Source organism: Arachis hypogaea, chromosome 5, assembly GCF_003086295.3.
Source record: "Arachis hypogaea cultivar Tifrunner chromosome 5, arahy.Tifrunner.gnm2.J5K5, whole genome shotgun sequence".
In the NCBI taxonomy this organism is placed as follows: domain Eukaryota; kingdom Viridiplantae; phylum Streptophyta; class Magnoliopsida; order Fabales; family Fabaceae; genus Arachis; species Arachis hypogaea.
This window is the reverse complement of record NC_092040.1, coordinates 104,735,588-104,748,370: the sequence shown is the minus strand read 5'-3', so window position 1 is coordinate 104,748,370 and position 12,783 is coordinate 104,735,588. Positions and strand designations below refer to the sequence as shown.

Here is a 12,783-nt window from a genome sequence, read left to right as displayed (position 1 = left end):
CTCACCCACTTCTATGGGTGGTTACGGTGGCTGCGTGCTTAATTTTCGTAACTTCAGTTTTTGAAATTCCTTATTGTACTGGAGATTCACAAGCATTAGTGAAGTTGAAATCAAAAAGGACGCTGCCACCTGCCAGTTGAATTCTTCTTCTCCATCTCGTTTTTATTGGTGAAGACTATCACCACCTTCCAGCTGAAACACTCTCTCATTTTGTATTGGTGAAAGGTATCATTATTTTTCACACATGTGTTTATGTAATTTGTTAAGAAATATCATGTTTAATATTTTTAATTATATTTTAATTTAAACATAAAAATATTCTGCTGATTTAATTGGAACAAGGTTGATTTTATTTAATTTTATTAATAAAGTTGTTGCAAATAAAGTACTTTTTACGTAAGTAGTTTGAGCAAAGAAGCCAAAAAAAAATATTTGAAGTTTAAGAAAGAAGATGTAGTTGGTATAGTCATAAAAATTATGTTGTTATTTGTCAATTATAACACATATGATAGTATGATATTTTATTCAAAATATTTTTAAAATGCATCCAAAATCAGGCTAACTTTAAAAATTTAAATTTAAACGTCAATAATACAATTAATCTTTTATTTTTTATTCGATCAAATGAATATAATATTTATTATTTAAATTATTAGTTGAATTTTTTTCGATACTTATTAGTTTTCAAAATTATTATAATCAACAATTATTTTAAAATTGTGTTGTTATTTTTTGATTATAACACATCTGATAGTATGATATTTTATACAAAATATTTTTAAAACACATCCAAAATCAGCCAACTTTAATAATACAATATAAACGTTAATAATACAATTAATATATTAATTTTTTATTCGATAAAATGCATATAATATTATTATTTTAATTATTAGTTAGATTTTTTCGATACTTATTTGAACATTAAATTTTTTAAAATTATTATAATCAACAATTAATTTGAGTTGTTTATTATTTATAAAAAATATCTAAAATATATTATCATGGTATTAGTTGGAATTTTTATTACTTGGTTGGGCATTAATATTTATTCATCTTATTTTTTTTATTGATATTATTGGTTGGTATTTTAGATAATGGTTGGAAATAGTTTATTTCGTAAGTTATTACACATTTAAAATAATACAATCGAACTTACAATATTGCTAGAACATATCCAAAAATCTATCAAATAGCACAAAATTTTTTTTGGGGTCTTACTGATCCAAAATGTTTAACCAAATGGACACTTAGCTATTAATTTGCATATAGTTTAATTAATTAAATTTTTTTTTCTACTATTATAATGACCATTATTTTATTTATAATCTTAGACATCAACATGGCATTTGTGATAGACTTGAACACGCAGCCATCGTTAGAAGAAATTCACTCATTTGATACCTATATTAATATGGACGATACAAATATTTGTAATAGTTCAAGCAATGATATGGACGATACAAATATTTGTAATAGTTCAAGCAATTCTGCTACAGAAACTGAGTGCACGACTGAGGTACTTGCCATTTTTTATTTTGGAATTTTTTATAATGTAACAATCTATTCTTCTTATATTTATGGCCGACTTTTTTACTTGCATTCTAGTTATAGTTTATATTTTAATACATATATTCCTGTCAACACATCCAAATATCCGAGTAATGCCACTATAAATATATATATGCACGTATTATTTTGTCATTCTTGTGCCACAATCCTTGTTAGTATGTATTATTTTTTTAGGTCATAATTCATCCCACCATTTCTGATGAGGAGATTCCAAAAGTGGGGATGCTATTTGGAACCCTCGAAGAAGCACGCCAATTTTACTACAACTATGCCAATAAAGTGGGATTCGAGCCTCATATAAGAAACACTAACTTCGACAAGAATGGAAGGACACCCATTAACCAATCCATACAGTGCAATAGAGATGGATACCGAACAAAGAAGAATCTGGTAACCCAAAGGTCAAACACAGTCTCATCTGTACACTGTAAAGCTCGCATCTATGTGAAACTTGACAAAGAGCTTGGAAAATGGAGACTGTCGAAAATAGAATTGGCTCACACGCATCGGTGTGATCCCAGTTTGTCATGGATGTTCAAAAAAAATAGAGAACTCTCCATGCACGTTAAGGATGTCATTGAGCGCAACGACCAGGCTGGTATACGACCTTCGAAGACTTTTCAGGCGCTTGCTGATGAAGCTGGTGGTCGTTCTAATCTGAAATTTCTTGAGAAGGATGTTAGAAATTATATATCTGGTAAACTCCGAATCAATGGAGATAATACTGATGCGCAAGAGATGCTGGACTATTTTACCAGGATGAAAGAGCAGAACCCGAATTTCTTTTACGACATTTGTGTCTATAGTGATAATAGTCTCAAGCATGCATTTTGGGCGGATGCTCGATCAAGAGCTGCTTACGAGTATTTTGGTGACGTGGTGTCATTTGACACCACATACAAGCTCAACAAGTAACTTCTTTTTCTTGGTCTTTTTTTTTAAAGACTCATTAATTTACAAACTCACTGATTGCCCCAGACGTTGATTTTTTATAGGTATGAGATGCCAGTTGCAGCATTTGTTGGTGTCAATCACCATGGAAGGTCATGTCTTTTCGGGTGTGCTTTATTGGGCAATGAAGAGACTGAGTCTTTTGAATGGCTCATGCAAACATTTATAAAATGTATGGGAAAAACACCAGATGGAATCTTAACTGACCAATGCGGGGCCATGGCAACAGCCATTCGAAATGTCATGCCAAACACCACGCATAGATTGTGCATTTGGCACATCACGAGGAAGATACCCCATAAACTTGGAAAGTTGAGCCGATATGAAGAAATTAAAGCCACAATGCGTGGAATTATTTGGGAGTCTCATTCGCAAGAATCATTTGAAAGTTCTTGGTATGACTTCATTGAAGAGTACACCCTTCATGACAACAACTGGCTTACTGGTATGAATACACATCTAAAAATCTTGTTTGGTCTGTTTATTTGTCGTATTAAGTATTGACTAGATTTTGTAAAAGAAATGAACTTATGCTAAATATCCTTTCATGCATGTTTAGTGACACAACATAGGTGACTATTTTAACAGCAAATATGTCTTTCAAAGTGCAGATATCTATAATATTCGCAATATATGGGTCCCTGTTTTTCTAGAGCACAAATTTTGGGCTGGTATGAGGAGTACACAACGGAGTGAGAGCATGCATGCTTTCTTTGATAAGTACCTAACGTGTAGGAGCAGTTTAATTCAATTTGTGCACCAGTATGACAATTGTCTTGCAGATAAGGAACAGCAGGAGTTGGAATGCGATGTAGCAGATAATAGGGGCCTGATCCCATGTGCCTCGAACTCACCGATTGAGAAGCAGTTCCAATATGAGTACACGAACTGCATATTTCGCGATGTTCAAGCCGAATTTGTCAAAAAGTGCGACTGCAACCTGTCTCCAAGGGTAGTGAAGGACAACCAATACTTCTATGAAGTGACTCAACAGAAGATAGTTAAAGGGATGTCTATTTACAGCGAGTATGAGGTTGTGTTTTGTCCTATCTCGCACCAGGTTAGGTGCAACTGCTTCAGGTTTGAGTCATATGGTATCCTCTGTTGCCACATCCTATCGATTTTATCCCATTGTAGGGTTGACAAGGTGAACTCGTCGTATATACTTTCTCGGTGGAGCAAGAATGTTTATCGTAAGCACACCCATATTAGAACTAGTCACGACTCACGGCGCTCTGATGAAAGCATGAATATATTTAGGGGACTGTGTGTTGACTTCTACAATGTGGCCCAGGACTTTGTGCATGATAAGGAGGAGGCTGATATATTGCGGTCCGCTTTTACAAGTGCTAAAGTGGCACTTAGCAAACATCGGGCAAAACATTCAGAAAGCATGCGTACAAGTGAGTGTCTTGATGGATTAAATGTTTTGCAGAGCCCTCCTCATGTGGTACCTAGGGGGCGTCCAAGCTTCAAGAGACTGGAGGCGGATGTGGACCGGAAAATTAAGAATGGTACTAAGAAACGTCGAGCTAGTTGTAAACATACAAAGGTTAGTTATGACGGCCAGGGTTTGGACAATTCTCCTGCGCTGGATATATTTTTCATGTGTGGAGCCTGTTGAATTTAAGATATTTTCATATGTACAGGAAGTTGCAGCTGTTGAAGGAGACAAACATTCAAACAAGGCCACCGAGAGACGCATTACTGCTAGCAAACACCCTAAGGTTTATTTTACTGTTTATTGCTAGAGAGTATGCTATGAGTTTTGTATGTTGTAATTTAAATATCGTTCATGTATGGATGCAGGATTTTGCTCCTCTTGAAGAAGATTGTTTCACCGACAACACCATTTCTTGTATCCATGAACATTTTCCTAATGCAACAAATACGCAAATGGATTCCTTAAGCTCGGTGGGATTTACAACATTGTTGAATTCGTTCCAGAACCGTTGTATTCATGTAAGATTATTGCATCAGAGAACTTTTTATTTAAAGTTGCATTCATCCATTCTTTGTTGACATTAGTGTATTGTATTTGTTTGTAGGCACATTCTTATAGTAATATTGACTAAAGGATAACACATGCAATAGCAGCTCCAGCATCTACATATTCCAAATCCCAATTTCATATTAGGGTGCATCCTGTTTTTTTTTTTGGCAATTTCATTTCTATTTATGAATTTTCGATGTGTTCTATTTTGTTTGTGTAGAACAAGAATATCATTTTTGATGTGTCATAAAAGGATAGGTATGTTTCTCATTTTTGGAGTGGCAATTTCTTTAATTAATATAGAGGACCGTACTTGTGCTATATTACTTAGCACTTGCAAAGGCAATGTTCATTGGTTCAAATGAATGAATTTTAGATGTGTTCAGGAATCCATTTATCATATGGGATATGATTTTGGATGTGTTGCAAGTCAGTCTAGTTCGTGATTAGAAAAAATTTTACTCGCCATAACCAAGTGTAACGTACGACCAGCGAATGAACAATTACAAAAAAGATGAACATAGCAAAATAATTAAGGCTAATTGAGTCACCGAACAACATCAAAAATGACATCCGAGATTAAAGAGCAAAATATATCCATTTTAATAACTAATTACATCTTAACGGAACTGCAAAAATACTTGAAGAGTCCTTTAGAGGACAACAGGAATCAAGGTTTTTGCTTATATTTAATTTCTAAGGTTATTATGTTAGTAAAAAGAAATAAAATAGGTAAATTGAATCGTACCAGTATCACATTGGATCCAGTTTATTTTTATACTCATCTCAGATCACATAAATTGAATTCTACCCATTTTAGTTACCAAACATCTACTAAATTATGAACATGACTTTTTGTGAAAATGAAGTTCATACACGCTACTCAAATTCTATACACAATTCCTTATAGTATGCAAGAGATGAAGATGGAGAATTGTTTTAGATGTGTTGTAACTCAATCTAGTTGTCGTTTGGAAAAGAGTCTACCTGTTTTAATTTATCCACAATGCATGAACAGTTAACAAAAAAGTTAAACATAGCAAACTAACTAAGGCTATGTGAGTCTCCGAACAATATAAAAAATAAAGAGATGATATCTTAGATTAATGAGCAAAAAATATCCATCTTAATAGCTACTTATATTTGTCCAATGCTATGTTTTCCTGTTTCTCCTATTGGCCCTCCTGCATGCTGCCTCTTCTGCTCTTCTTGTTAGCTCAGCAGTGTTAGGCGCAGTCCAAGGATCTCTCAACTCTTTTCTTTTATTTCTTTGAGACACACGGCGTAAAGGGGCATGCGCAACAGCCTCTACGGTGTTCAGATAACCATTCCACGGATCAAGCACAATGTCTAGTAGGTACTTCCTCCTCATTATAGCCATCTCTTCCTGCATACATTAATGTTCAATGTCACCAAACAATAATATCATAAAAAATATTAGATACATTGTTCTAAATGGATCTATGGCATACCGTTGTCCAAACTGGCACAATATAATTATCCATGTCAAGAGTTTCTGGATCCCATGAGTCCATGAATTTAATGACAAAAACTCCACAGTCATAACTATCAATCAAGAGAAAAGCAAATATGCTTCAAGTTAATTTGGTGTTTATACCCAATAAAATAAGACATCACATTGAACCATACCTGTTTGGCTGAATCGGAACATCCACATAAAGGGGCTTTCCTATGCCCCCGTCCTGGACTTTGTACCATGGAAAAGTGAGTTGGGCCAACTCGTCAATAAGCTTGGCCTGTATATAAGAAGAGATACCAAAATTATTCAGATGCAATTGGTTATTGATCTTAACTGGACATGATTGGCATTTGTATCAGCCGTGTTTATACTCACCGCATATTCATCCACTTTGATCCTATGATCAGTAAGAGGGGGTCTAAATAGAGAGTCAAGAGCAAAGAATGTCGCACTTTTTGGATGAAAAGCATACAACCACCAGTGATTATCCAGGCAGATGGGTACAAACAACTGCATCATACTCAGATTTTATTTTTCGATACTCTTACAAAGATACAAAGGGATGCACAAAAAACTTTATACTTGTTGGATCTAATATTTTTGAACATTTACCGTATGTCTCTTGGCCGCCTCTACCTTGTTGAACAGACGGATCTCGTTCCCCCAACATTCTGCTAATCCCACATACTCCGAGTTGTGTTTGTCCTCAAATTTTTTAACATTCATAGGTGTCATAACACGCCCCTGTACACATTTAGTCCGTATTAATTTATTATTAAGTGTATTGGTGTAAAAACAAGTAAAAAGTCACATTGATATGTGTTCATCATACCAATATCATTGGATTAATGCAGTAGAATTCTTCTTGAAACCTCTTGGCCGGAAGCTCATTAAAGAGTGCACACATGCACTCTATCACCTGCACATGCATAAAAGCATAAAGGGCAAAACGAAAAGAGATAATAAAAGTAGGTTAACATTCTATATACATAGCTATTATTTGTGTTAGACTTTTTACCCGACCGTCGACCCATTCCCTCCTTTTTAATGTTTTCAGATCTCTTCGTGTTAGGTCCAACGTATAATGTGTCCGGTACCACACGATAACTTCATCCGACGGATTTCTGTCATCCATTACTGGTGGACGAAATTGTGATCCTTATTCTTTAAGTTGCACTCCTTGTAAAATTATGGAATTTAGAAATTGGCACGAGTGGACACAACTCCGTTCAACTAACCAGCAAGTGTACTGGGTCGTCCAAGTAATAAACCTTACGCGAGTAAGGGTCGATCCCACAGAGATTGTTGGTATGAAGCAAGCTATGGTTACCTTGTAAATCTCAGTTAGGCAGATTAAATTTGTTTATGGTTTCGAAAATTAATAATAAAAAGAAAATAAAAAGGATAGAAATACTTATGTAAATCAATAGTAAAAATTTCAGATAAGCGAATGGAGATACTGTATGGCTCAAGGACGCCTACTTTCCTACTGTTTCAACTCAATCCTTCTTACTCCTTTCCATGGCAAGCTGTGTATAGGGGTTCACCATCAGCGGTGGCTACTTTCAATCCTCTCGGGAAAATGATCCTCTGCGGCTGTCACTCGCATGGCTAATCGTCTGGAGGCATCACCCATGGTTGATGGATACATCCCATCCTCGCAGTGAAAACTACGCTCACGCACTCTGTCACAGCACGGCTAATCACTGGTTGGTTCCCGCTCCTACTGGAATAGAATCCCTTGATTCTTTTGCGTCTGTCACTAACGCCCAGCACTTGCGAGTCTGAAGCACGTCACAGTCATTCATTACCGGAATCCTACTCGGAATACCACAGACAAGGTGAGACTTTCCGGATTCCCAGGATCCTACTCGGAATACCACAGACAAGGTGAGACTTTCCGGATCCTCATGAATGCCGCCATCTATCTAGCTTATACCACGAAGATTCTGTTGGGGAATCTAAGAGATACACATTCAAGCTCTGTTGCATGTAGAACGGAAGTGGTTGTCAATCACGTGCGTTCATAAGTGAGAATGATAATGAAGGTTACTTATCATCACATTCATCATGTTCTTGGATACGAATGAATATCTTGGAATAAGAATAAGAGAGATTTGAATGAAAGGAAATAGAATTGCATTAATACTTGAGGTACAGCAGAGCTCCACACCCTTAGTCTATGGTGTGCAGAAACTCCACCGTTGAAAATACATAAGCAAAAGGTTCAGGCATGGCCGAATGACCAGCCCCCAAAGCGTGATCACAGGATTCAAAATACAATCCAGGATGATAATATGATAGTAAAAAGTTCTATTTATAATAAACTAGCTCCTAGGGTTTACATGAGTAAGTAATTGATGCATAAATCCACTTCCGGGGCCCACTTGGTGTATGTTTGGGCTGAGCTTGATCTATCCACGAGCTGAGGCTTCTCTTGGAGTTGAACTCCGAGTTATGACGTGTTTTGGGCGTTCAACTCCGGATCATGACGTTTTTCTGGCGTTTAACTCCAGACAGCAGCATGTACTTGGCGTTCAACGCCAAGTTACGTCGTCAATCTCCGAATAAAGTATGAACTATTATATATTGCTGGAAAGCCCTGGATGTCTACTTTCCAACGCCGTTGAGAGCGCGCCAATTGGAGTTCTGTAGCTCCAGAAAATCTATTTCGAGTGCAGGGAGGTCAGATTCCAACAGCATCAGCAGTCCTTTTGTCAGCCTTCTTCAGAGTTTTGCTCAAGTCCCTCAATTTCAGCCAGAATTTATCTGAAATCACAGAAAAACACACAAACTCATAGTAAAGTCCAGAAATGTGAATTTAACATAAAAACTAATGAAAACATCCCTAAAAGTAGCTTAAACTTACTAAAAACTATCTAAAAACAATGCCAAAAAGCGTATAAATTATCCGCTCATCACAACACCAAACTTAAATTGTTGCTTGTCCCCAAGCAACTGAAAATCAATTAGGATAAAAGAAGAGAATATACTATAAATTCCAGAATATCAATGAATATTAATTATAATTAGATGAGCGGGACTTGTAGCTTTTTGCTTCTGAACAGTTTTGGCATCTCACTTTTTCCTTTGAAGTTTAGAATGATTGGCGTCTCTGGGAACTCAAAATTTTGGATAGTGTTATTGACTTTCCTAGTTAAGCATGTTGATTCTTGAACACAGCTACTTATGAGTCTTGGCCGTGGCCCTAAGCACTTTGTTTTCCAGTATTACCACCGGATACATAAATGCCACAGACACATAACTGGGTGAACCTTTTCAGATTGTCACTCAGCTTTGCTAGAGTCCCCAGTTAGTGGTGTCCAGAGCTCTTAAGCACACTCTTTTTGCCTTGGATCACGACTTTAACCACTCAGTCTCAAGCTTTTCACTTGGACCTTCATGACACAAGCACATGGTTAGGGACAGCTTGATTTAGCCGCTTAGGCCTGGATTTAATTTCCTTGGGCCCTCCTATCCATTGATGCTCAAAGCCTTGGACCCTTTTTACCCTTGCCTTTTGGTTTTAAGGGCTATTGGCTTTTTCTGCTTGCTTTTTCTTTTTCTTTCTAATTTTTTTTTCGCCATTTTTTTTTCGCACAAGCTTTTGCTTTTCACTGCTTTTTCTTGCTTCAAGAATCAATTTCATGATTTTTTTTCAGATCCTCAATAACATTTCTCTTTGTTCATCATTCTTTCAAGAGCCAACAATTTTAACACTCATAAACAACAATATCAAAAGACATATGCACTGTTTAATCATTCATTCAGAAAACAAAAAGTATTGTCACCACATCAATATAATTAAATTAAATTCAAGGATAAATTCGAAATTCATGTACTTCTTGTTCTTTTGAATTAAAACATTTTTCATTTAAGAGAGGTGAAGGATTAATGGATTTATTCATAGCTTTAAGGCATGGTTACATACTAATGATCATGAAGTAGAGACACAAAACATAGATAAACACAATATTAAAAACCGAAAACAGAAAGAAATAAAGAACAAGGAATGAATCCACCTGAGTGAGGGTGGCGCCTTCTTGAAGGTCCAATGGTGCTTTTTGAGCTCCTCTATGTCTCTTCCTTGCTTCTGTTGAATGATTCCTAGTAATTTTGGTGTTTCTACCCTTAGTTGCTTCCAATATTTGTGAGGAGGATAACTTATCCCCTGAGGTATCTTAGGGATCTCTTGATTTGCAGCCACATGTTCTACCACTGAGCTATGACGGCTAATAGTCTTTCCATTTCCCAAGACTCAGAGGTGGAAGCTTTTGTCTTCCCTTTGAGGTTTCTCTGGCCTTAGGTGCCATTAATGGTAATGGAAAAGCAAAAAAGCTATGCTTTTACCACACCAAACTTAAAATATTGCTCGCCCTCGAGCAAGAGAAGAAAGAAGAGAGGAAGAAGAAGAAGAAGAAAATGGAGGTGAGTGAGGGGAGATGGATTCGGCTATATGGGTGGGATTGGGTGTATGGGGAAGAGTGGATAGATGTAGGTGGTGAATGAAAAATATAAGGGATGACCATGAATGGAAAGAGAGAGGGCGAGGTAGGTGGGGATCCTGTGAGGTCCACAGATCCTGAGATGATCATGTGGGGTCCACAGGTCCTGAGGTGTCAAGGAATTCCATCCCTGCACCAAATAGGCATGTAAATTGCCTTGGCACACCATTCTGGCGTTTAAACGCCCATTGGTGCACGTTTTGGGCGTTCAACGCCCATGTAAAGCATGTTTCTGGCGTTGAACGCCAGTTTCATGCTTGTTACTGGCGTTCAGCGCCAGTTTTTCCTCTCTGGGCACATTCCTGGCGTTCAGCGCCAGGATGTTGCTTGTTTCTGGCGTTCAGCGCCAGAATGGTGCTCTGTTCTGGCGTTGAACGCCGGCCAGATGCATCTTACTGGCGTTGAACGCCAGCCTGTGCGTCCTCCAGGGTGAAAAATTTTTTTCTTCTGTTTTTGACTCTGTTTTTAATTTTTTTTTATTTTTTTCGTGACTCCTCATGATCATGTACCTAATAAAACACAAAATAACAATATAATAAAAATTAGATAAATAAAATTGGGTTGCCTCCCAACAAGCGCTTCTTTAATGTCAATAGCTTGACAGTGGCTCTCATGGAGCCACAAGGTGATCAGGTCAATTTTAGTGTGTAGTCCCAACACCAAACTTAGAGTTTGGTTATGGCCTCACAACACCAAACTTAGAGTTTGACTGTGTGGGCTCTTCTTGACTCTGAACTGAGAGAAGTTCTTCCTGCTTACTCTCTTTTGTCACAGAGGAATGGCCATGTGCCTTAAACACAAGGTAGTCCCCATTCAATTGAAGGACTAACTCACCTCTGTTGACATCTATCACAGCTTCTGCTGTGGCTAGGAAAGGTCTTCCAAGGATGATGCAATCATCCTCTTCCTTCCTAGTGTCTAAGATTATGAAATCAGCAGGGGTGTAAAGGCCTTCAACCTTTACTAGCACGTCCTCTACTATTCCATAAGCTTGTCTTAATGACTTATCTGCCAATTGTAATGAGAACAAGGCAGGTTGTACCTCAATGATTCCCAGCTTCTCCATTACAGAGAGTGGCATAAGGTTTATCCCTGACCCTAGATCACATAGAGCCTTTTCAAAGCTCATGGTGCCTATGGTGCAAGGTATTAAGAACTTGCCAGGATCTTGTTTCTTTTGAGGTAGAGTTTTCTGAATCCAAGTATCTAGTTCACTAATGAGCAAGGGAGGTTCACTTTCCCAAGTCTCATTACCAAACAACTTGGCATTCAGCTTCATGATAGCTCCTAAGTATTGAGCAACTTGCTCTCCAATCACATCTTCATCCTCTTCAGAGGAAGAATAGTCTTCAGAGGTCATGAATGGCAGAAGGAGATTTAATGGAATCTCTATGGTCTCTATATGAGCCTCAGATTCCTCTGGATCCTTAATAGGAAACTCCTTCTTGCTTGAAGGACGTCCCAGGAGGTCTTCCTCACTAGGATTTTCGTCCTCCTCCTCCCTAGTGCATTCGGCCACTTTGACTAAATCAATGGCCTTACACTCTCCTTTTGGATTCTCTTCTGTATTGCTTGGGAGAATACTGGGAGGAGTTTCAATGACTTTCTTACTCAGCTGGCCCACTTGTGCCTCCAAATTTCTAATGGAGGATCTTGTTTCATTCATGAAACTGAAAGTGGCCTTTGACAGATCAGAGACAATATTGGCTAAATTAGAAGTGTTTTGTTCTGAATTCTCTGTCTGTTGCTGAGAAGATGATGGATATGGCTTACTATTGCTCAGCCTATTGCGTCCACCATTGTTAAAGCCTTGTTGAGGCTTTTGTTGATCCTTCCAGGAGAAATTTGGATGATTTCTCCATGATGGGTTATAGGTGTTTCCATAAGGTTTACCCATGTAATTAACCTCTGCCATGGCAGGGTTCTCAGGATCATAAGCTTCTTCAGAAGCTACCTCTCTAGTACTGTTGGATGCATGTTGCAATCCATTCAGATTTTGAGAGATCATGTTGACCTGTTGAGTCAACACTTTGTTCTGAGCCAATATAGCATTCAGAGCATCAATTTCAAGAACTCCTTTCTTCTGAGGTATCCCATTATTCACAGAATTCCTCTCAGAGGTATACATGAATTGGTTGTTTGCAACCATGTCAATGAGTTCTTGAGCCTCTTCAGGCGTTTTCTTCAGGTGAATAGATCCACCTGCAGAATGGTCCAATGACATTTTCGAAAATTCAGATAGACCATAATAGAATATATCTAATAGGGTCCATTCTGAAAAC

At 37.5% G+C, this 12,783-nt stretch overlaps 1 protein-coding gene across 1 annotated transcript; it reads left to right on the top strand.

Moving 5' to 3' along the window:
• The first annotated feature begins 1,342 nt into the window (after positions 1–1,342).
• On the top strand, positions 1,343–4,598 carry LOC112803929 (protein FAR1-RELATED SEQUENCE 6-like). Its single transcript, XM_072196087.1, has 8 exons — positions 1,343–1,519; positions 1,747–2,483; positions 2,568–2,968; positions 3,135–3,194; positions 3,306–4,075; positions 4,173–4,250; positions 4,333–4,485; positions 4,572–4,598. The coding sequence occupies exons 1-8, from the start codon at positions 1,343–1,345 to the stop codon at positions 4,596–4,598; spliced, it is 2,403 nt and encodes an 800-aa protein (XP_072052188.1).
• The last annotated feature ends 8,185 nt before the right edge of the window (positions 4,599–12,783 follow it).

Excerpts from the sequence above, each read along its gene's own strand:
- LOC112803929 (XM_072196087.1), top strand. The coding sequence starts at position 1,343 with ATGGCATTTGTGATAGACTTGAACACGCAGCCATCGTTAGAAGAAATT. Across the intron at positions 1,520-1,746 it reads AAACTGAGTGCACGACTGAG|GTCATAATTCATCCCACCAT; the intron begins GTACTTGCCATT and ends TTATTTTTTTAG. Across the intron at positions 3,195-3,305 it reads AGAGCACAAATTTTGGGCTG|ATAAGGAACAGCAGGAGTTG; the intron begins GTATGAGGAGTA and ends ATTGTCTTGCAG.